Here is a 26,508-nt window from a genome sequence, read left to right as displayed (position 1 = left end):
CGAGAGTTGGACTGTGAAGAAAGCTGAGTACCGAAGAATTGATGCTTTTAAACTGTGGTGTTGGAGAAGACTCCTGAAGAGTCCCTTGGACTGCAAGGAGATCCAGTCCATTCTAAAGGAGATCAGCCCTGGGTGTTCTTTGGAAGGAATGATGCTAAAGCTGAAATTCCAGTACTTTGGCCACCTGATGCGAAGAGTTGACTCATTGGAAAAGACTCTGATGCTGGGAGGGATTGGGGGCAGGAGGAGAAGGGGACTACAGAGGATGAGATGGCTGGATGGCCGCACTGACTCAATGCACGTGAGTTTGAGTGAATCCCGGGAGTTGGTGAGATACAGGGAGGCCTGGCATGCTGCGATTCATGGGGTTGCAAAGAGTTGGACATGAATGAGCGACTGAATTGATCTGAATTATATCTACTACTGTGGGCAACAATCCTTTAGAAGAAATGGAATAGCCCTCATAGTCAAAAAAAGAGTCCAAAATGCAGTACTTGGGTGCAATTTCAAAAATTGACCGAAGGATCTCCGTTCATTTCCAAACCATTCACTATCACAGTAATCCAAGTCTGTGCCTCGATCAGTAACACTGAAGAAATTGAAGTTGAACGGTTCTATGAAGACCTACAGGACCTTCTAGAACTAATACCAAAAAAGATGTCCTTTTCATTATAGTGGACTGGAATGCAAAAGTAGGAAGTCAAGAGGTACCTGGAGTAAATTTGGTCTTGAGTATAAAATGAAGTCAGGCAAAGGCTAACAGAGTTTTGCTAAGAGAATGCATTGGTCATGGCAAACACCCACTTCTAACAACACAAGAGGAGACTTGACACATGAACATCCCCAGATGTTCAATACTGAAATCACCCTGATTATATTCTTTGCAGCCAAAGATGGAGAAGCTCTATACAGTCAGCAAAAACAAGAATGGGAGCTGACTGTGGCTCAGATCATGAACTCCTTATTCCCAAATTCAGAGTTAAATTGAAGAAAGTAGGGAAAACCACTAGACTATTCAGATATGACCTAATCAAATTCCTTATGATTATACAGTAGAAGTGACAAATAGATTCAAGGGATTAGATCTGTTAGAGTGCCTGAAGAACTAGGGATACACACCCGTGGTGGATTCATGTCAATGTATGGCAAAACCAGTACAGAATTGTAAAGTTAAAAAAAAAAAAAAAAAAGAACTAGGGATAGAAGTTCATGATATTGTATAGGAGCCAGGGATGAAGACCAGCCCCAAGAAAAAGAAATGCAAAAAGGCAAAATGGTTGTCTGACAAGCTCTTACAAATAGCTGAGAAAAGAAGAGAAGCTGAAGGCGAAGGAGAAAAGGAAAGATATACTCATTTGAATGCAGAGTTCCAAAGAATAGCAAGGAGAGATAAGAAAGCCTTCCTCAGTGATCAATGCAAAGAAATAGAGGAAAACAACAGAATGGGAAAGACTAGAGGTCTCTTCAAGAAAATTACAGATACCAAGGGAATATTTCATGCAAAGATGGGCACACTAAAGGACAGAAATGGTACTGACCTAACAGAAGAAGAGGTGACAAGAATACACAGAGGAACTATATAGAAAAGATCTTTATGACCCAGATAATTACTATGGTATGGTCACTCAACTAGAACCAAACATCCTGGAATGTGAAGTCAAGTGGGACTTAGGAAGCATCACTATAAACAAAGCTAGTGGAGGTGATGTAATTCCCATTGAGCTATTTCAAATCCTAAAAGATGATGCTGTGAAAGTGCTGCACTCAATATGTCAGTAAGTTTGGAAAACTCAGCAGTGGCCACAAGACTGGAAAAGGTCAGTTTTCATTCCAATCCCAAAGAAAGGGAGTGCCAAACAATGTTCACACTATCGCACAATTCCACTCATCTCACACACTAGCAAAGTAATGCTCAAAATTCTCCAAGCCAAGCTTCAACAGTATGTGACCCGTGACTTCCAGATGTTCAAGCTGGATTTAGAAAAGGCAGAGGAACCAAAGATGATTATTGCCAACATCTGCTGGACTATCAAAAAAGCAAGAGAGTTCCAGAAAAACATCTACTGCTTTATTGACTACGTCAAATCCTTTGACTGTGTGGATCACAACACACTGTGGAAAATTCTTTAAGGGATGAGAATACCAGACCACCTACCTGCCTCCTATATACAGAGAAATCTGTATGCAGGTCAAGAAGCAACAGTTAGAACCAGAACTGGAACAACAGACTGGTTCAAAATCGAGAAAGGAGTTATATCAATGCTGTATATTGTCATTCTGCTTATTTAACTTATATTCAGAGTACATCATGTGAAATGCCTGGAATCATGTGAAGCATAAGCTGGAATCAAGATTGCCAGGAGAAATATCAATAACCTCAGATACGCAGATGACACCACCCTTATGGCAGATAGTAAGAACTAAAGAGCCTCTTAATGAAAGTGAAAGAGGAGAGTGCAAAAGTTGGCTTAAAACTCAACATTCAGAAAACTAAGATAATGACTTCTGGTCCCATCACTTCACAACAAATAGATGGAGAAACAATGAAAATAGTGAGAAACTTTATTATTGTGGGTTCCAAAATTACTGCAGATGCTGACTGCAGAAATGAAATTAAAAGACGTTTACTCCTTGGAATAAAAGTTATGACCAACCTAGACCACAAAATAAAAAGCATAGACATTACTTTGCCAACAAAAGTCTGTCTAGTCACATCTAGTATGGATGTGAGAGTTGGACTATAAAGAAACCTTAGCGCTGAAGAATTGATGCTTTTGAACTGTGGTGTTGGAAAAGACTCTTGAGCGTCCCTTGGACGGCAAAGAGATCAAACTGGTCAATCCTAAAGGAAATCAGTCCTGAATATGCATTGGAAGGACTGATGCTAAGCTGAAGCTCCAATACTTTGGCCACCTGATGTGAAGAACTGATTCACTGAAAAAGACTCTGATGCCAGGAAAGACTGAAGGCAAGAAGAGGAGGACAACAGAAGATGAGATGGCTTTGTGGCATAACCAACTCGATGGACATGAGTTTGAGCAAGCACTGGGAGGTGATGATGGACAGGGAAGACTGGCGTGTTGTATTCCAAAGGGTCTCAAAGAGTTGGACACGACTGGGTGACTGAACTAAACTATAAATGAGCACACGATATGGTGCATGATTTTAAATCTCTGAGGAAAGCGAAGAAACTAGGGAGAAAAAGAACTACAAAAACCAAACATAAAATATAGCTATACATATACAGCTATATATACTTTATGCAAAGGAAACATAGAAAGTGAAATTGTTAGTTGCTCAGTTGTGTCCGACTCTTTGCAACCCCATGGACTGTAGCCTGCAAGGCTCCTCTGTCCATGGAATTCTCCAGGCTCCAATACTGGAATAGGTAGCCATTCCCTTCTCCAGGGGATCTTCTACACCCAGGGACTGAACCTGGGTCTCCTGCATTGCAGGCAGATTCTTTATCATCTGAGCCACCAAGGAAGCCCCCCCCCCAAAAAAAAAGATTTATAATTAAGAATTATTCTCTATTAAGAATGGTAATAAATACATGAGAAAGTGAAATTGTTAGTTGCTTAGTCAGTCTGACTGTTTGCAACCCCATAGTCTGTCCATGGAATTTTTTAAGCAAAAATACTGGAGGGAGTTGGGAGTTGCCATTCCCTTCTCCAGATGATCTTTCTGACCCAGGTATTGAACCAGGGTCTCCTGCATTGCAGGGTAATTTTTTTTTTTTAACCATCTGAGCTGTTAGGGAAGCCCAACAAATATATGAGACCCATAAATGCACAGTTTATCTTAATAGAATTAACGCCTTTTCTTTTATGACCTCTGTTTTTGAGATTATCAGGTTCTCAATGATGAAATTTATGTGAGGCTAAATTTGGGTTCTTAGTGATGTCAGGGATGTGTGAAAATAGGATGAAGTGACAAAACAAGGAGAAAACAAGGTTATTGTAATGTATTAGAAGAGAACAAAGGCAGTCCTTTTCTCAAACAAAATTCAGACTGATAATCTATTTTAGAGTCTTTACCAGTCTGATAAATGTTGTATGAAATCAGCATAAAAAGTAATCTATTACATTTCAATTCAGCCAGCACTGAGCACTTACATCACATATGTCATAGTGTGAGGCTTTGTTCTGGACCATGACAAATACGATTATGACATTCTCTACCCCAAGTTGTCTATCAGAATTGTGTCTCACGGCTTGAAATTGTTAAATCCTTGGACTTTATTCTGGCCTAAATTCTTTTGACCTCCTGTGACATTTAATTCTACGATCAACTGACTCAGGAAATTTTCCTTCTTTGGTTACTGTGACAGCCTCCTATTTAACTGGCCTAGGTACTCCTTTTTGATTTTCATCATGTGTTTTTGATATTGTACCAGTTCTCTCCCAAACTTTTAAATTCTAGCTCTACCCCTAGTTCACCCCCAAAGGCCATTCATTAACTCATCAACTACAGGTTTAAGATTCCCAAATCTATAACATTTTTCACAGACATTTGAACATCCATTTGCTTAGGAATATATATGTGCTCACAAAATATATTAAATTAAAACATACATATAGTTATAACTGTTCATATACATGTCTATAAATACAGTAGATCACACATGACATAGCTTGATATAACAGGAGCTAAGGGTGTTGTGTTTAAGAGTATTAGCAGTATTTGAATAAACTATGCAATAGGGATATGGTTTAATCAGCATCTTTGCATTTGTCATCTTGCATGCTCACCATTATGAATGCTATACTCAGACAATGTTCTGCATCTTTCTATATGCTGAAGTTAATGATCAAATATTATTAAAATTCAGGACACTAATTATCTGATGTCAACATGCTATGGATAATTAAGAACTGCCTGTGTTAAAGCTACGCTAATTGTTTTTCACAGATCTTCTCTGGTCTTTGCGTCATTAAAAGGCAAGCAACCACAGGACTGCATGCACATCTCTACATAGCACTTTGTCTCAGAAGGTATATCATCCATCCCGCCTTCTCCCTGATTACTTTTTGTTAAGTTGCAGCAATTACCTCTCCCTTTGTGACTGACTCCTTTGTAAATGCAGTGCAAGAAATTTGGATAATTTTTTCTGGGTTTTTACCTCTTAGTTATTTCTTGCTTACAATAGCATGTGCTAAGTTGTTTCAGTCATGTCTGACTCTTTGAGACCCTGTGGACTGTAGCCCACCAGGCTCCTCTGCCCATGGGAATCTCCAGGCAAGAATATGGGAGTAGGTTGCCACGTCCTCCTCCAGGGGATTGTCCTGACCCAGGGATTGACCCTGCGTCTCTTACTTCTCCTGCGTTGGCAGGCAGGTTCATTACCACTAGTGCCACCTGGGAGGCCCTTTACAACAGCATAAAGGAAACCAAAGTCATAAACAGTTTGAATTGAAACAAGTAGCAACCAGGCTTTCACAGTAGTAATTGACAGATCCGAAAAGCAAGATCTCCATAGTGTTCTCTCCTTTACCTTATAACTTAGGTCAGTTGGTTAATGATCCTCTTGGATCAATGTCTTTTCCATATAGCTCTAATTTACTGCATTGCTTGACTAGTACAGACGTTTTGTGGATGGTTCTGCATCATTCCACCAGGTAGCTTGTTTGAATCAAATTTGCTTCAATTCATCATCACCAATGAAGCAAAGAATAAAATAATCAACATTTACTCTCTTAACACCAATACTGAAAACACAACAACCAAATGCTATTTGCAAAGCAGAAACAGAGACACAGACACAGAACTAGAGAATAAACATATTGATAAAAAATGGAAAACGGCAGGGATGGGATGAATTGGGAGATTGTGATTGATGCATGTATGTTACTGTGTATAAAATAGATAACTAATGAGAACCTACTCTATAGCAGAGAGAACTCTACTCTGTGTTCTGTGGTGATTATATGGGAACGAAATTAAAAAACAAGGGGATATATGTATACATACGGCTGATTCACTTTGCTGTACAGCAAAAACTGACACAGTAGTGTAAAGCAAGTATACTCCAATGATTTTTTAAACAAATTATTAAATAAAAACTATCTCCTACCTGTCTCATGTCCCTCAGCTCATCCAGGGCTTAAAATGATGTGTGTGGTTGGATGTAACAGTATAGGAAATGAAACTGGGGAGAAAACCTAAATATACACTTCAAGTTTATAAGTAGAAGTTTTTGCTTTTTTAATTGAGGTATAATTGACATATAACATTATTAGTTTCTTCAGATGTTCATCATCAACATTGTCATCATCATCACCATTACCAATTCACATTATATGTACTTGTCTATATATGAATAATGTATGAAATTACCATCCATTGGCTTTTCATTCTCTGAAATTCACCTATTGATTTCCTGCTCTTAAATGAAGTTTTTCTGAAACTGTGTCTGTCTTCATTATGCTATTCCTTTGGGATAATGGTTATGATAGTTTGCCCTATAATAACTAAGCAAACTACTCACAGATCAAAGCCTTTTTTTTTTTGTACTGTGGAACAATACCAAGTAAATTAGGTAACTGGTTTTGGTCAACTAAGGATTAATCAAAAATCACTTCTTGGTTCAATTTATATTGAAAATCTTTTACCAATATGTTAGTTTATAGTCTCAGCAGAACAATCATTATTTTACGTACATTTTTCTGTTTATTATTTCTAATTGTGTAATACCTCCAGAAAAAGAGACTGAATTCAATACATATTGACTCAGGATTGTAACCGAAAAAAAATTTGCACATTTTACATTAGTCCCTGCTGTAACTTGTTTTATCATCTTTTTCTCCCTAAAAGTAAAGAGTAGGTGGTTTGGTTAGTCACATTTCAGTTAAAATAGATTTTTTATATCTCACTTGAACAAATTTCTTGACTTTTAAAGAAAAGTATCTGTTTCTTTATAAATAATATTCTAGTGGATATATTTTCAATTTTCTATAATCACTACTCTATAAACTGACAGTAGCAAAATGAAGGATTTTCTATTAAGGACAATGCATACAATAAGAATTACTTTACATAATTCCATCATTATGGAGTATTCCAGAATAATGATCCTAACGGGCAGTCATATTTTTTGCAGAGTCTGTTCAGAGGAAGCTCAAATTTAACAAGTTACAAATTTAAATATCCAAAACATAGAGTTATAATTTTTTTTTCCACTAGAGAATCCTGAAATAGCACTCACTTCTTAATCATGTAGAAATTGCTAGTTTAAAATTGCCAAGAATATGACAAACTTGCTCAAGCTTGAAAATCAGGGACAAAATTCATAAGTTATTTCATATTGAATGTTCTGCTACCATCAATGTAGCACTTTCTATAATTTATGAGATAATGAATTTGCTCTGTTTAAAAAAAAACTATCTTGAATATTAAAAGGAAAATATTACTATTGGTCTTTCTAGTACTTACTTTAATGCATTGCACTAAATTAATTTAATACTTTTTGATGAGGAGAAATCACAGAAATGCATAAAATGCCTACAACTCCCATTCCTTGGCCTAGCCACAAAATTGTGTGCACACCTTAGCTGTTTTCATTCATATGGAAAATAAATTCAGTTCAGTTCAGTTACTCAGTTGTGTCTGACTCTTTGCAACTCCATGGACTGCAGCACGCCAGGCCTCCCTGTCCATTACCAACTCTCAGAGTTTACCCAAACTCATATCCATTGAGTCAGTGATGCCATCCAACCATCTCATCCTCTGTCGTCCCCTTCTCCTTCTGCTTTCAATCTTTCCCAGCACCAGGGTCTTTTCAAATGAGTTAGCTCTTTGCATCAGGTGGCCAAAGTATTGAAGTTTCAGCTTCAACATCAGTCCTTCTAATGAACACTCAGGACTGATCTCCTTTAGGATGGACTGGTTGGATCTCCTTGCAGTCCAATAATTTTCTTCAAATTATAGGTTGGAACTATATTATCTCAGGAATGGGTATTTGTATTAGTCTACTCAGTCTACCATAAATTTCCTATCTTAAAAAAACAAATTAATTTTCCCAAAGTTTTGGAAGCTGAAAGTCACAGATCAAGGTCCAGTAGGGTTCAGGTTTGGATGAGGCTTCTTTTTCTGGCTTGTAGATCAAGCCAGATGTTGTGGTGATGTACTCATTGACCTTTCCTCATTGCGAGTGTATGGAGAGCGAGCCAGTTCTCTTGCGCTGTTTATGGTAAGGACACTAATCTTATGGGATTAGGGCCCCAACTTTTTGACCTCATTTAACCTTATTTACCTCCTTTCAGTCCCTACCTTCAACTATACTGTGGTCATGTTGAGGATAATGCTTCAACATAAAACTTTGGGGAAAGACACAACTCAGTCCACAGCAGTATTATATCTGTGTTATTGCACAAAGTTCTTTCTTCAGATACATAAATATTATTATCAGAAAACAGCAATTTTGAGATTAAAGAATTTAAGAAAAGATTAAGATGTATTGAAATAAAAACATGACTCTTAAAACATACTAGGTTTCTTTCAAATGTTAACAGAGTTCTTTCATTCAATAGTATGTAGATCAACTTACAGTCCTCAGAAAAGGTGGATTTGACAATTTACAAAGATACTGAGACTGGAAGGTGGGACTAAGATGAAGGTATGGGGTGAGAACACAGGTGCTTATAGACATTTCCTTATACATATTTTATTTTTTAATATAAATTTATTTATTTTAATTGGAGGTTAATTACTTTTCAATATTGTATTGGTTTTGCCATACATCAACAGGAATCCGCCACAAGTATACACGTGTTCCCCATCCTGAACCCCCCTCCCACCTCCCTCCCCATACCATCCCTCTGGGTCGTCCCAGTGCACCAGCCCAAAGCATCCAGTATCATGCATCGAACCTTGACTGGTGATTCATTTCATATATGATATTATATATGTTTCAATGCCATTCTCCCAAATCATCCCACCCTCTCCCTCTCCCAGAGTCCAAAAGACTGTTCTATACATCTGTGTCTCTTTTGCTGTCTTGCATACAGGGTTATCATTACCATCTTTCTAAATTCCATATATATGCGTTAGTATACTGTATTGTTTTTCTTTCTGGCTTACTTCACTCTGTATAATAGGCTCCAGTTTCATCCACTTCATTAGAACTGACTCAAATGTATTCTTTTTAATGGATGAGTACAATCAAAACCACAGTGAGGTACCATTTCATGCCAGTCAGAATGGCTGCAATCCAAAAGTCTACAAGCAATAAATGGTGGAGAGGGTGTGGAGAAAAGGGAACCCTCTTACACTGTTGGTGGGAATGCAAACTAGTACAGCCACTATGTAGAACAGTGTGGAGATTCCTTAAAAAACTGTAAATAGAACTGCCTTATGACCCAGCAACCCCACTGCTGGGCATACACACCGAGGAAACCAGAATTGAAAGAGACACATGTACCCCAGTGTTCATCACAGCACTGTTTATAATAGCCAGGACATGGAAACAACCTAGATGTCCATCAGCAGATGAATGGATAAGAAAGCTGTGGTACATATACACATATTTTAATTAAGAAATATCATAGAACAGCTATGTGTCTTAAACAGTTATAAAACTACACAAATGAAAAAAATATTAAAATTAAGCTATAAAAAGTTGGTAATATGTGTTTAAAATAGTAGTCTTAAGAACTGATGAAAAATCTCCAATGGTGGTCTCTGTTCATGCTTTTAATACATTTGATATCATATAAAAAGAAATAAATCAACTATTTTCAGTAAGTTTTCAAAATATGGAGAAGTATGTATGTGTGCTAAATTACTTCAGTCATGTCTGACTCTTTGCAACCCTATGGACTGTAGCCTTCCAGGCTCTTGTGTCTATGGGATTCTCCAGGCAAGAATATTGTAGTGGGTTGCCACGCCCTTCTCCAGTAGATCTTCCTGACTCAGGGATCGAACTCACATCTCTTATTATGTCTCCTGCATTGGCAGGCAGGTTCTTTACCACTAGAGCTCCTTGGAAAGCCCATGGAGAAGTAAGTATAAAAGATTTCAAAGTTAAATGGGACTTGTATCTTAATATTTCATAATAAGGTTCCTTTAAGCTTTTGTTCTAAATCTCTACTAAATACTAACATATGGATGAAAACTCATTTTAAGATTTTAAATATATTTATAGCTTCAAGACCAAATCACAAAATTTTTATACTTCAAATCATTATCTTATATAGTCACTGCATAATTTAAAACTATATTAAATTTGAATTAAACTAACCCTTTATATATTAATCTTGATAATCTTAGAAAGTCTCTTTACATGGCAATAGATAACTAATTTATGGATTTAATTCAACAAGTTTACTAAGCATGTACTTCGGGCCCTATACATAGTAGAGGCTAGAGAATAATACCAAAGAAAGATGGCACTGTTTCTTTACACTATGAATTCTAACAGGAAAGACAAACATTTCACAGATGTTATAAGAAAATGCATGAGATACTTACTGTAAGACCACATCACAAAAAGACATAACTGTTTCCCAAATTTTTGTTGTGAATTTGGGATGTGAAGATGCTATGTAGGCATACATAAGGGTCTTTACGTTTAAAGTGATTAGCACACACTAAGTAGTCAATAGTGTTAGATGTCAGTATTAATACCACATGGCCGTATTTCTTGTAATGAAAATTTTGCTAAAATAGTATCCAAAAAATCTTCTTTTATACAGATGTCTTAATTACTGATATATATTGATGAAAAACTGTAAATGGATCTACTACTTGTTAAGCAAAGCATATAAATTTCTGAAATGTCATGCCCTCCGGTAAAAATTAGCATGACTAAATCCTGCTATGCCATTCAGATACATCAGGTTTATAAAATAACTAGAAACAGAAATGCACATTTTGAATGGGTTACTGTTAAAGGAATCTCACTCAGTTGATTCTTCTGCTGCAGACTGCATAAGCATGTATATTTTATAAGTGTGTATATTCTTCTGTTGCAGACTGCATAAGTAATGTATATTTTAACAACATTAACACTATTCCTAAAAAAATTTTTGTTGTCACTGTTTTTTTTTTTTTTTTGGCATTTATATCCTGTTTCACCTTATGGCAATTGCAGCATTTAATAATATTCAGTAAATCTCTCAAATAAGAAACTATATTTTCTTAATATTATGTTCCCTTAAAATATAAATTAAGCTTATAGATTTCTAAGAAATCTCAACATACATAAACTCATATGGAATTAGTTGTTTTTACATAAAGGATACATAACTTGATGGCCTACTCTTTAAAATCATTGCAAAGAGATGATCTGAATTAATTTATCAATATGAGAAAAATCATCACAGTTGAGTCACATTAATGAATGGGAGTGAAGATATTTCTGAAAAATACAGAAAATGATTTTTGGTTCTCTTATTTTTGTAGAATTTTACTCACCTATAATGTTATATAACATAACTCTATGGTTATATTTCATATGGAACATTATGTAAAGTTCAAAAATCTAAGTAAAGTGAATACTGAAGCAAAGCGTAATTTTAACAGAGAAATAGATCTGAGCATTTGAAAACACAACGGAAATTAGTCAAGATATGAAGAGATGTCTCTGAAGTTTCTTAAAGGCGGGTAATAAAATCATAGCTGTTGCTGTTCAATCACTAATTCATTTCTGACTCTGCAACCCCATGGATTTTAGCCCACCAGGCTCCTCCATCCTTGGTTCCCAGGCAAGAATACTGGAGTGGGTTGTCACCTCCTTTTCTGAGGCATCTCCCCAGGGGAGATCTAGGGATCAATCCACCTCTATTTCTTAGCAGGCGGATTCTTTACCACTGAGCCAGATGGGAAGCCATAAAATCATAGATAGGAGGCAAATAATACAGTTACCAATGCTTCCTTCTCAGAGACTATATGTGTTATTAATATTTTCAGGAAACAAAACTTCATTAGCAGGTCCCCCTTTCATTGAGGAGTAATCTATCACCAAACCATTGAATCACTCTCCAAATTCCCATGTAAAGGATTGGAGAGCTAAATTCTTTAAAGTAGCAGCCCATGACAAGATTACACAATATAATAATTCTGAGATAAGTAGTATACTTAATTACAATACTCTGGGTCACCACTTTATAATTGCCATGTGACATTACTATGTCTAAGTTTCAACTTTTTACCTGTAATTGGTATTGATACCTGTCTTACTAACTTTACAAATTTATTTCAAATTTTAATGATACAGAATGTATATAGTGCCATAAAAACCATTCATTCATATACAACAAAACCGAAAACAAGAAAAAGAAAATAGTTATTTTTTTGATAGAGATTCTCGGAGATAGCTTTGTAGAGAAATTACGGGTCTCTACCTTGACATCTCAGCTTTGCTGATACTTTCTCATACTTTCGGAAATGTTTTCTACATATCTACTTTCCATGGGAATCAAGGCTAAGCATGGTATTAAAAAAATAAAACTGCTATATGGAATGTATCAAATGTTCTGTGAAGATACACAAAAAATTAAAACGTAAACCAGGGTTAGTTATGTAACTTGCCTATTCAAAACATCCTGTTCCCACTATCCCCTCCTCCAATTAGAAAGGTCTTCTTTCTTAAAAATAAACTTTCCCATTAGTTCTTCCCAGAAAGCTCTATTCATCCAGTTCATACCACTTATTCTCTAAACACACTCTAAACTTTGCCCCTTGTATTCTTTGATATGATTTAGTTCTATGTAATGTGTGTTATGAGAGATGGCCCCCATTCCCTTTGGTGAAGGAATGAAGAAAGAATTTGCTAGCTGCTGAGACAGCTGCTCAAAAACAGACCTCAGTTCCCTGTCCCCTTTTAGAATTTCCTTGTCTCAAAAATGACACCTTCCTAGAGGAGCCTGCAGCCAATGCCTGTGTGACAAAGAGGTATAAAAGCCTGCTACTCTCTTTTCAAATTGGGACAATCTGACGATCCCTTACACGTGGAGAATTCCCATGGAGTTGGCAAAGGATTCGAATGAGACTGTATCATGGCTCAACTTCTCTTCTGCTCAGTTCCACTCCCTTCTTTCTCTTCAGATAGTGCTGATTCCAATTACAAGCCCTAACACAATTCCTGCAAGAATCTCCATCACACTGTCTGCTTCCTAGAGAGCCCAATTTGGGAAATTAATCCTCTTTTAAGAGGTTACAGCTTTCATCCTTAATTAAGCATTGTAAGTCATAGATCTCATTAAAAATGATAGTATCTGTACACATATTACTCAGCTATCAATAATCAGCAGTCAACCTTGTACTGTGCAGTGTATAGTCTGTACTCTATTATGATTGTCCATTTAATTACTGACACAAGATGAGCTCTTCAAGGTCTATCTCAGACCTCTCCTTTACTTAGGAGGACTACATGAGTCCAAAGACATTAAGTGATTCAACTTGACACTCTTTTTGTGTACCTTTTACATTTAAAAAGTACCAAAAAATATATTGTGTTCACTCACTAGTAATTCTTATCATTCAGTTCAGTTCAGTTCAGTTGCTCAGTCGTGTCTGACTCTTTGTGACCCCATGGACTGCAGCACGCCAGGCTTCCCTGTTCATCGCCAATTTCCAGAGCTTGCTCAAACTCATGTCCATTGAGTTAGTCATGACATCCAACCATCTCATCCTCTGTCATTCCCTTCTCCTCCTTCCTTCAGTCTTTCCCAGCATCAGGGTCTTTTCTAATGAGTCAGTTCTTCACAATTATTGTAATTGTTGTAGTATAATAACACACTCATTTTATTCTAGTAAATGTTACAGGTATTAAGCTAAAAGCTAATTTTTCTAATAATATGAGGAGTTAAGTAGCATGATCCCATCTATTTAGGAGAAAATTCAAGTTAAAGAGGTGAAATATCTTATCTAACATGAAGTAATCATGTCATCAAATATCAAATCCTATGCCTTTTCCATTCATGTCTGAATGTTTTCACTCATAAAATCACTTAACTTTTCTTGCATGTGACTAGCTTCCTCATTGGAATTAACTGCACAGCATGAGTAATACAGAAAGAACTGTGCTAGATGGTAAAGGCACAAACATAACATAATTATTGACCTGAAGAATAATTGCTAAGTCTCTTACATCTCTTGGCGGGAAACCACATATTATAATTTTATGTTTTCTAGCAAAGCTAAAAATTATCTGATTGTCTAAGGGATCCCACAGTGAATCAAGGTATTACAGACAGAGACAGTAATTTTAGGGTGAGCGGTTTTTACTAACTTTTCTGCAGCCCATTTTGGTGTGTTAATGCAGTTGATCTGTGGGAGGAAGGTAGTGGTGATTATTCTGTTTTCATGGGACAAGTCCTCCTGAGAGCTCAGAAAATGAATTACTCATCCTCCCTCTGGCAAAACTATATTCATTCTAAAGTTCTAGATTGATTGGCATCTTTTCTGTGAAGACTCCCTTTCTTTCCACAGAAGAAAATCATTCCTTCTTTGAGGTTCTATATTTTGTTCCAAATCTTGTTCTACAGCATGTATCACATATTCAGGTACCCTCTCATTAGTTGTATAACTTAATATACATTGGCTACAGTAATGGCTCCTCATAAGGACAGGACCATTCTTTGCTCTCCTGTTCTCAGGATCCCACACAGTGCTAGACATAAATTGACTTATATTGACAATACTACTCAGAACAGTTGTTTGAGTTAATGTTCTGAAAAGTAGCAATTAAATAGTTACTTCTTCAGAACACTTATGCAATTATCAAGACCATCTCTGTTCCAGTCTTCCACTGTAAGGAAGAATGAGGATCATAACGTCATAAATCAAATGCATGTGCTTTCCTCCTTACATACACACTCACACACACACACACACACACACTCACACACACACACACACACACATCTTCAGTGTACAAGTTTGATCTGTGTGACTACACCCTCAATAGATCAAAATCCTTCAGAACAAAACAACAACAACAAAAAATACATTTTAGCCAGCTTGTGTGGGTCATATGTTCCTGATAAGCAAACACAAAAACTATCTAAATATAAATATCATATATTATGCTTCCCTACACATGTCTCAGCTCTTCGCATGAGGTGGCCTGAACTGAACTGATACATGTCTCATCTTAAAGTTAATTATTTTTTTAAACAAGAATCTGTCTTAAGATAACCTGTGACTGAACAAAATTAATTGCTCCCTCCTGTCATGCTATAACACACAATTGCCAATTCTGGGCCTCGATTATATCCCCTGCCTCAGACGCATGACAGTAGATAAAGATTAGAGTGTGCTTTGCCTTGGCAGGTCCACAAAGTGTTGCAAAAAAGAGGATTAATCAGCAATCATTATGCTCCTCACTGAAATAACACTTTTATGACAATAAGGAGTTTAACATTTTCTCCAACATCTCATTAACAGGATAATACAGGAACATACACACCATTTTATCTCCATTTCACTCACGTAGAACCTCTGTGGTCCACCCAAAAGTATTACCTCGTAAGTGGCAACAGGGGCTAGTATACAGGTTCTTCAAGACCTATAACCCTACTACTATCCTGAGGAAAGGACAAGGGGTCTTCAATGCACTTCCATTTCCACAAATGCTGCTGTGCAGGGTCCTGAGCTTCAGCCTTCAAATTTAATAGAAAGGAACTATGAAGTATACACACAATCTTTCAAACGCTGCCTGATGATTTTCCATTCTTACTCTTTCATCTTGCCCAAACACATGCAGATTCTTTTTGTCCCAGTGGGTTGCTGATGAGGGTAATAACTGACCAGAGACCCTTAAATTCATTATTGAAGTGACTGCAGCATAAACTAGGTGGGAGGTAATGCATTTTGGCTAATGTAGAATGAGAATTTTAAGGATCATTGTAGGTTTCCATGGATGATCATAAATATGGGCAAAGTTTCAAATCATTCTCCCCTTAGAAAAAGGAAAAATATTGATGATTGGGGAGGGGGGTGGGTATCAATTTAACTGAACAATAATCGCTAACGTATTTTATACGTTATGCTAAAAATATATAATAACTTTAAAAACTACCACAGCTTGCTGCCTTATTAATGTACTTCTTTTTGAAAGCAGAAAAAGCTAAAAGTATATATTCATGGGATTTTAGCATTTGAGATGTATGTAGTTGGGACTAGGCAATTGTGAATTAATGTTTTAACATAAAAGTCCAAACTAGTTTTTTTTTTAACTGTATTGTATTTATTCTTTTTAAAATGTTAGTAGCTTTTTTGAGATATAATTTTCATACCATAAAATTTATGCATTTTAAGTACACAATTCAACATTTTAAAGTATATTTACAGAGCTGTATAACCACAGCAATCTAATTTTTATACATTTAAATTACTCCTCAAAGCAAACCTAGTTTACTCTTAACCAGGGTAAACAAAGGATAAAGCCATTTTACTTAACTACTATAAGGTATTTGATTCAGGAATTTATGGAAAATCTATGACCTATTTAGGCTGCGAAGTGTTAACTGGAAAAGTGACATAATAGTCATTTAAAGAGCAAGAAAACAGATCCCCAAAGCGGTCTATCTAATGAACTCTGCTTGTGGCATCAGTTCAGTATCTTTAGGTTGAATTCAAAAATAAATAAAAACATCCCTTCTTATACTTGTTATCAGCAGGACTAGAGCAGTTTTTCTAGCTCAGCAGACCTAACAGTTTTTATTAATGATTCCAAAGATAGCTCTAGGGGCACAAACAAGAACCCAAAATGTTTCAGAACCACTTACTGTAATGTTATGATGACAAATTTCAATATAAAGCAACACAAGTAAAAATATCCAGTGACAACAGCATTTTAAAAGAATGGTAAATGAAGTGAGGGTAAATAAAATGAGTCAATACAAGTATTAGTTAAATCAGTTACTTCTTTTGTCCGATTTTTGAAGATTTAAAAGTTTCTATGCTGTTTTACCTCCACATGTCAGCTTTTACATTAAGAAATCTGATTTGCAATAGCCTTTTAAACAAACATCAAAATGAAGCCTTTAAAATAGGAACTCACTAATCTGTTCAAAATCGTAAGCATAAGACTTATGCATAGGTTTCATTGTACAGATATTATTTAAATAGATAGCATTTTATTAAAGTTGGTATAGATATGGAGAATAGATTAGTCTATGTCCAGGAATTTGTGATAATAATGTCTGTTGACAGCTAGCCAAAGATTAAGAATACCTTGTTATAACCTTATCATGATGCTTACACAACTCAGTACTCTGGCACAGGTCTAATTTTATTAATGATAATGACATAGCACTTGGCTACATTGAGTGCATAGCATCATCCTTCAGCAGCAAGAATTTTCAAAAGTTTGAAAAAGCCCTCAATTTCTGGAACTTGCCTCAGTCATAAGATTTTTCTGAAGGTTTAGAAAGTCCCCAATTTCTGAAGCTACCTTCCCAATTTATATTTTCCAAAACCAACTTAAACACAGCAAAGAATGACCAAGTAAGGCATCTTAAATGCCAGTAAGAAGACAAGTCAAAATTGCTTTTAGGCTAAGCTACCAGTTCACAACCTTCATATTTATTATATTTCTTAATTCATTTATTTTTTAATTCTCAGGAGATCTCCTAAATACTTTTTCCAATATTATAGACAGTAACATGACATGACCACAAATCTAGAGAGGAATGTAAATTCCTTCATGCAATTTTTAAGGCAGATTTGCCATCTATTACAAATATCACATTTTATGTGGTTGTCACTACTTGAGACATTGAAGCCAACTCCTTCATTATTCCTAATTATATAAATTTTGATCATGAGCACTTAACACATAGCACACCAAAAGGTAAAAAATGCAAGAAATATCCCACATCTTATTTTGTCCATTTTCCCTGTCCTCCTCTTAAGCTTAACAGAATTGCTCCTCTTAGAGCAACTTTAACTGGTTTATAATTTATCCCCTTTTATTTCTCCTGCCAGATCTCTGCAGGAGATGTTAATGAGTCTAGTAATGATTTAACAGACAACAGAAGAAATAACAAAGAAAAGCTAAAGGTGTGAATACTCAGCAAGCTGGAGTAATCAAGTTCTGTACAGCTGAGTTAAGGAAATATTCAAGCGCGAGATCTCACTTACTTTTCACTCCGTGAAGACAAACAGGAAAACATACCTGCTTGACCTGTGGTGACGCTGACAGCCGCAAAGAGCCTCTGGGAGCGACTTAAGTCAGAAACTCCATTTACAGCTTCAACTTCAAAAGTATAATTAGCGTGGGCCAGCAGGTCCATGACAGTGACATAGTTATCCTCTAATCCAGTCTGCTGGGGCATATAGCCAATGTTACTCCCACAGGGAACGCATTCGCCCTGCTCCCAGCTGCATCGCTTACACAGTATTCTATAGGTCACATCATTTCTTCCCCCATTGTCTGCAGGGGGACTCCATTCCAAGCTCACTGTGGTTTGGTTGATATTGAAAATGAGGTTCTGTGGTGCAGATGGAGGCCCTTAGGAAACCAAAAATAAGTAAATGAATAAATAAAAATGGCCAAAAACAAACAAACAAACAAATGAAAGGATCCATGTGGGGCATTAAGCTAGTGGCTCAATTACCACACAGAAAACTAATTGAAATGCTTTCTTTAACATAAACATTTCATTACCTTTCCTAGAGAAACCTTATAAAAGCCTTCCTGAATTCACTTGGCAAGAGGCTTTATTTATTTTCCATTTAATATGTCAAAATGAAAACAGGATAATGACTGTCTTTGTAGTTTTGCCACGGTCTTTAGCTATTTTTCTTCCGAGCAATTAAAAAAGAATAGTTAATGCACCTTAAAAAAACAGTTGTGCAGTTGTTTAAAAATAGTTTTTCTTTTAAACATATAAGAGAGAATATATCTATTCATTCTTAATGTGCTCAAGAATGATTTATAGTAATGTCTGGAATTGGCTTTGGATCTGAGTCTCTCAAACATTCGTTCATTGAAGCATCAAGATGTGAGATTTGCTCTATTTAGTGATGGAATTTTAATTCAGAAACCATTACTTTTTAATTACATTTAAAGCCATGCAAGACACAAATAACTTTTACATTTTCTTTGTTATTCCTATTGGATACATGTGTAAAAGATGATTAAAATGCAAGATCTGGGAGACACGAAAACTACACTGATGATGATGTAAGGTGTATCTATTTTATATTATTGTTTAACCTTATTGGTTTATGGAAAGTTTGTAAGTATTTAATAATAATTAAGAATGTACTCAGAAATTTCAGGCTTATCTCAATGACGTCACAGTTCTACAAACAAATGGAAGGGATCTTTACAAACTTACTTGTGCATGCCACATACGGTGGGTCAGATGGAGCCCTGTAGTACCCGTCCTCACAGTCACACCTTGAGGAGCCTTCTTTATCAGAAAAACTGTGAGTTGGACAACGAGAGCACTGAAGATCTTGAGAGGAAGATTTGTAGAATCCACGGCCACAGGCTGAGAACACAAAAGAAAGTAAAAAATAGAAACATGAGAACAAGCAGACCCTTTCTGAATTGTAGTAATTTTTAGCAAACAATAAAATATGAAATCTGATTTCCAAATGTGCTATCATCAGATTCAATAAAAACCTGGATTCTAATAAGAAATTTCTAACATATTCTTTTTATATCTGTAGTCATGTTTCCTGACAACTATCACTAACTATAAGCCGTAAGTCTCTAATTAAACAGGAAAAAAAAGGGGAAGAACATGCCCTTTATGGTATAATTCTATAATTCTGTTTAGTGTATATCAGTAAACCTATTTTACAATACTACATTTTAAAACAAAATAATAAAATCCAAATGATACACCAAACTTGGACCTGTAGTTGGCATCAGTCCAAAATCTAGAGCCCAAAACTAAACACAAACATAATTTATTTAGACAAAATCTCAGCATGGTTAATTCAGGGGAACTTTGATTTCAGTAGTAATTAACTTGCTTGTTGATTTGCATTAACACACTTCAAAGTTCTGTTTTCTTAATCTAATACAGCTGTAAATTAAGTCTTTATGTGTGAATATGGTTCTTAGTGAAAAATATTAAAATCATTTTATGACCTGACTAGAAATAATAGTGATGCAAAAATTTTAATCTTAAAATGATAGAAATGTATTCCCCCTACCAATTTTCAGAAAACTTCAAGATATAATTTCAACCAATTTAAGTTCTAAGGCAGTCTGTTTTCCACTAAGCAAACTTCCCTGTTACTAAAAATAATGAAATCCTATGGATAGGAGAAACCTATTCTATCAGAAATAAGGCGAAAGCCATTAACTACAAACAGGTGATGACTCTTTCTCCTCTACTGGGAAAAGTTAGGATAGTCACAGTAACACAGCTCAGCAATGAATAGATAGGCACCCAAGACACCTACCACCTTCCAGTGACTTTCCCTTACTCATTTAGACTACATGTTATAAAATCAAGTAACCTGGAAGCATTTACTATCCCCAGACATTTTACATATTTATCTTCAATTAAAATTTAGCAAATTCAATTTTCATTATTTCAACATTTTTAAATTAATTGATGGTACCATACATTGAATATATTAAAGAGATTCAACTTGCCCTCCATATTTATTAAGTGAATATCTCTTTAAGTTTCAGTGACCTTCAAATTTAATGGAAATTAATAAATCATATCTATAAAGAAAAATTACTGAATATTTAACATGAATTCAATTATAACTTCTATGTATTAGATTCAAGTTTATTTAATATTCTCAACTTGGGCATTATTCAGCAGCATAATCACATTGTCACTCATGGATGGGAAAAACAATCCTATCTTATTAAGAAAATCCTATCTTATTCTCTAGAAAAAAAAAGTTAAGTCATTCTATACTTTTGCTCACATGCTGAATATTTAATACATAATTTGGTACAATTAAGAAATCCAAATTATCTTTTAAGCTTAAAGAAAAAACAAGGCTGTTTTATATTACCAAGACAGGTATTTTAGATAACTTAAAAACTTAAAAATAGATTATATTGTGATAGATAAAGATTTGTGAACAGAACTACCATCATCTCTATGTAAATATATGATCCACTTTTGCTCTCAGAAGCCAGTCTGCCTTTAGTTTGCCTCCTCAATTCCTACAAGAGGGAAACACTGGCAAACATATTAGGCCAGTAGATGAATGCATCTTCACACGTTCTTGTAGCAATTACTACAAATCTAAGACACAGAACAGTGAGATCCATTATGAAATAATATCAAAAAACACTTTAAAATGTTTCTAAAGATATGATCTTGCCACATAAAAGAATGGTTAACTGGTAGGATAAAAGATTTAGCATGGATTTCTCAGGCTGGAAATTCCTCTAAGTATGCACTGTATCTTGCTCCATGTATTATCTGTAATTCAGTGATCAGATAGACCATCCATAATATAGAGATTGCAATGCTTTATTCACAACCTGCAGCTTGATAACACAAAGTTCCAGAGAATTAAAAAAGAAAAAAAGATAAAGACAGAGAGAAGAGGTGTATGCTGATAAGTCTTTGATGATATTCTGTGTATTTATTTACTTTTTCCAGGGATAGGAACTTAGGGAACAAGGAAATGGACACAATGGCAACATGATTTGACATCTACTAGGTAAGATCAACATTTAACATCTACTGGGTAAGATCAACATTTAACATCTACTGGGTAAGATCAACATTTAACATCTACTGGGTAAGCTTTTTTCTTTTTTAATTTTGTTTATATTCCCAGGTTGTACTAGCGGTAAAGAACCTGCCTGCTAATGCGGGAGACTTGAGAGCCCCTGGTCAGGAAGATCCCCTGTTCAAGGAAATGGTAACCCACTCCAGTATTCTTACCTGGAGAATCCTATGGACAGAGGAGCCTATAAGGTCACACAGAGTTGGACACAACTGATGCGACTTAGTATGCAGGTAAGATCAAACAAGATTCTACTAGGTAGCCTGGTACCTATCAATTCTGGAAGCCCTACCTTGTTGTTGTTCAATCACTAAGTCATGTCTGACCCTTTGCAATCCCATTGCTATAGCCCACTAGGCTCCTCTGTCCATGGAATTCTCCAGGCAACTATACTGGAGTGGGTAGCCATTCCTTTCTCGAGAAGATCTTCCCAACCCAGGGATCGAACCCGGGTCTCCTGCATTATAGGCATATTCTTTACTGTCTGAGCCACCAGGGAAATCCAAGATCAAACCAGTCAATCCTAAGCAAAACCAATCCTGAATATTCATTGGAAGGACTGAAGCTGAAGTTCCAGTACTTTGGCCACCTGACGCAGAGCCGACTCATTGGAAAAGATGCTGATGCTTGGAAAGATTGAAGGCAGAAAGAAAAGAGGACAGCAGAGGATAAGATCATTAGATAGCATCACCAACTCAAGGGACATGAATCTGAGCAAACACCAGGAGATAGTGAAGGACAGGGAAGTCTGGCAGGCTACAGTCCACGGGGTCACAAAGAGTCAGACTTGACTTAGCAACTGAACAACAACAACCAGGTAACACTTCCAGAACTGGTAGGCAGCAAACTACCTAGTGGAATCTCTTGCAATTCTCATCCTCCTGTTGCAAATAAAGGCTTCTAACTAAAGGCTTACTCCCACTTTTCTTACAAATAAGGAGGACCCATTTCTTGCTCCACTTCCATGATTTGTAGAATACCTATGGTACCTAATGTAGAGAAATTTAAAACCCTTATCACTCAACTTTCAAATTACATTAAATTCTGTTACCATTTTAGCAGATGGGAAAACAGATTTGAAGTAAAGTTAACATGAGTTCCTCAAATAATTCCATTGTCTAGGTTAAAACTGGATTTAAAACACAGGACTGCTGATACTTAACCATATGCTATTGCTTCAGCCTTGACTGCTGAATGAGCCAAAGTCTGGCATCTATTCAATGTGTCTTGAAGCTTTAGCATCCCCCAAATGAATTTTCAGTTGGTACCTACTATCTTTTAGTATACCTTTTGACTATTTAAAGCTACTACTTTAATTTAGAAAATGGTGAAATAATATCCTAGCTAGCACACCTTACAGAAGAGGTGTATTAAATAGATCTTTTCAATTTCAATAATTTTGGCACTGAGGATGCCTGCAAAATGATGGAGTACATGCATGGCCATCATTAAATAGATAATGAGAGAAGCAATCCCAGAAAAATGTGGTCATAAAAGTCTTAACATTTTTTTTTTGAAGTACTATTCTGTTTCAGTTCAGTTAATATTGAAAATAATAAATTGTAACAAGATAGCTTTCACTTACCCTCTAAGGAAGCCATTAACTTAAATTTATTAAAAATAAGTATAAAATCTTGGGAGCTGCAGTATGAAGAGGAAAGCCAAGAACACAAGAAGACATAAGCTGTATCTTTTAGGATAGTAGTTTGAGCAATTGGGTGGTAAAAAGTTTCGGAAAGAAGTAACAGATGCTCATAAAAGTAAAATTTTAGATAAGATATCTAGATGAAATAGCTTGAGTAAAATACTCAGGAAGAGAAACTGGGGTGAAGTGATATACCTGAGATTTAACCACTTAAGGAAGACTTAAATGAGCTCTCCAACTGCTCCCAAAAGCCTACATAGAAATAAAGGCAATTTCTCCTTTCTTATAAATGCAGCTTGTTTTCCATAAAGGTAAAAGTAAAAAAGTTTTTCATGGTAAATGTCTTCTGAAACCTCAATCAAAGATAAATTCCCTTCATACATAATGGTGAAGTATATAAGAATAACTTTCTAGGAATTGTGATACAGTGGTTTTACAGCTTTTTTCTTATTTTGCTTATTTTTCTTATTTTGCTTCAATTCTCAATTTGTTCAACAGCATTTGAACTCAAAGCAGACTAATTAATATAGTGTATGCACTATTGTAAAATTATTTACAGTAAGAAACATACCACTTTAATTTCCTGCCTTTCAATAATTTTGCTTTTTTAACTGAACATTGTTTTAAGGTAATGTTTCACTATATTGATGAAGACTAGAAATATGTATAAAATTTGTTTTCAATATTAAATTACTTTTTTAAAAGTAATACTTCACCAATTATTTTAGTAACAGTATTTTTCCATGTCACCACAAAGACCTGCCTGGGACTGATTCTTTGGACTGTTTTTTCCCAACCAGTAATGAATGGGTCTTAGTGAATAAAATAACATAAGTTCATTAATCCTGGAGTTAAGTAAGAACCATAATCTTGTCAGATTTCATACACTAAGCAAGTTTTTGCTTAGCCAGTTGTTTAAATGGAAAACCACCAAAGAAAATCTAAGAAGTACATGAAACTTCTGTTTACTAGACAGTAACAAGATTATCTACTGCAATATATATATACACTAAATTACATTACAGAATATACTATATTTCAAGATCTGCTTTCTTGTCTCCAGTAATGAAGTAACTATAACATTATACTTTAATTATTTTTAAATGAGAATATCATCTTATATAACACAATTGGTTCAAATAATATTTGGGATTTAAATTCTTAAAAAACAAACAGACTTTATAAGTAAATTACTTAAGAGCAATAAAATTCTGAACACAAAGATATAAGAGAGTTTATACGAAAGACTTGTATTCTGATTTTTAAACTCTCCTAACAACAGCACACTACATAGTTGTCTTCAATGGATTGCAACTGTTTAAGCAATGGGGTGCCAGGCCTTTGAATATACACTTACATGAGGCAGTTTGTGCAACAATCAGGGCACTGGTGTAAACACCTGTTTGTTCTCAGTGAACCGTCCTAAAGACCATTGTAAAAGCCACAGACAAATTTCCACTCTTTAGGTGGAATTAGGTGAAGTAGAATACTTTTTTTTTTTTTTCTGATCAAGGGTGCAGATACTCAGACTTGCCCTGGTGCATGACCTACAAGCATAAGTTTGGGGGATATCCTAAATGATTATACTTCTAAGGACATTCTCCCACAGAAAGGTTATTCTTGAAAATCCACATACTTTTAGATTTCTTCAGCCAAGAATGATTCCCTTGACCTTAATGGGCACATTTTTTGGAAATCTTAAACTCCATCTTTAATTTCAGACATAGCTGACCCCATCCTAAACCTTAAGGCACTGAAAGTCTATGCCTTAGTAGGCTGCCTTCTATGACTGAGCATGAGGTGTGCTTTGAAAAGAAACTAGTCTTGGCATTATTAAAAATAACTGAATCATTATTAAGGCTTAGATATTTCTATAATATAAAAACTTTCTAGGTGCTTAGAATCATCATCCTGGAGGTTCTATGTCTTTTCTCAGATTATCAAAGTCTGGAAAGAATGTATGTTAATAAGATATTCTCACCATAAAATTGATGAGGGAAATAAGATTAGATATTATTGAGAGTATAATGTTGAAACGTTAAAATAATTAAACTTGACATTCATTAATAAGCCAATCAAAAATTAGGCAAAAAATCTGAACATATATTTCTCTATGCAACATATATAAGTGGCCAATAAACACACAAAATGATGTTCAAGATTATTAGTCATCAGGGAAAAGGAAATCAAAACTATGCTGATAAACCACTTATACCCAGTAGGAAGACAATCAATAAGACAGCTAAAAGAAGTTTAGTAAGGATATGGAGGAATTAGAACTCATATATTGCTATTGGGAATCTAAAACGGTACAGCCACTTTGAAGAAAACTGGCAAGTCCTCAACAGTTTAAACATAGTTATCATGTTACCCAACAACTCCACTCCTAGGTATGTACCCAAGAGAAATGAAAACAGTTACTGACACAAAAACTTGAATATAATTAAATGTTTATAGCAGAATTATTCCTCATAGCCCAAAATGTGGAAACAATCCAAATGTTCATCAGCTAATAAATGAATATGCACAATGGAATACTATTCAGCAATCAAAAGCAGTTAAATTTTGATACATTCTGGTATGACTGAACTTTGAAAACATTATGCCATGTGAAAGAATTCAGTCACACAGATCCAGTCACAGCAGCACTGTGTGTGTGTTCAGTCCTGTCCGACACTTTGTGACTCCATGGACTGCAACCTGCTAAGCTCCTCTGTCCATGGAATTTTCCAGGCAAGAATACTAGAGTGGGTTGCCGTTTCCTCCTCCAGTGGATCTTCCTGACATAGGGATTGAATCCGCATCTCCTGCATCTCCAGGACTGTCAAGTGGATTCTTTACTGCTGCGCCACCTGGGAATCCCAGTCACAAAAGACCATATACTATATAATTCTGTTTAGAGGAAGTATCCAGAATAGGCAAGTCTATAGAGACAGAAAGCAGATTAGTGGTTGCTAAAAGCTGGGACAGGAAGAGGAATAGAAAGTGACTGTTAATGGGTGCATGGTTTCTTTCTGGGACAATGAAAATGTTCAAAAATTGATTTGTAGTGATGGTTGCACAACTCTGTAATTATACTAGGACTTCCCTGGTGGTCAGAAGGTAAAGAATCCGCCTACGATGTGGGAGACCTGGGTTCAATCCCTGGGTTGGGAAGATCCCCTGGAGGAGGACATGGCAACCCACTCCAG

General features: G+C 35.7%; 1 protein-coding gene across 3 annotated transcripts in view; it reads right to left on the bottom strand.

The window, feature by feature from the left end:
* Positions 1 to 26,508, bottom strand: part of EPHA7 (EPH receptor A7) — a 209,484-nt gene that overhangs the window by 121,629 nt on the left and 61,347 nt on the right. For all 3 annotated transcript variants that reach the window (XM_040238790.1, XM_040238791.1, XM_040238792.1), the window contains exons 4-5: positions 19,290 to 19,445; positions 18,122 to 18,457 (exon numbers count right to left, since the gene is read on the bottom strand). In XM_040238790.1, the coding sequence (XP_040094724.1) occupies positions 18,122 to 18,457; positions 19,290 to 19,445 (492 nt within the window). The remainder of the gene's footprint in view (positions 1 to 18,121; positions 18,458 to 19,289; positions 19,446 to 26,508) is intronic.

Source organism: Oryx dammah, unplaced genomic scaffold, assembly GCF_014754425.2.
Source record: "Oryx dammah isolate SB20612 unplaced genomic scaffold, SCBI_Odam_1.1 HiC_scaffold_4, whole genome shotgun sequence".
NCBI classification, from domain to species: domain Eukaryota; kingdom Metazoa; phylum Chordata; class Mammalia; order Artiodactyla; family Bovidae; genus Oryx; species Oryx dammah.
This window is presented reverse-complemented; position numbering and strand designations above follow the sequence as displayed.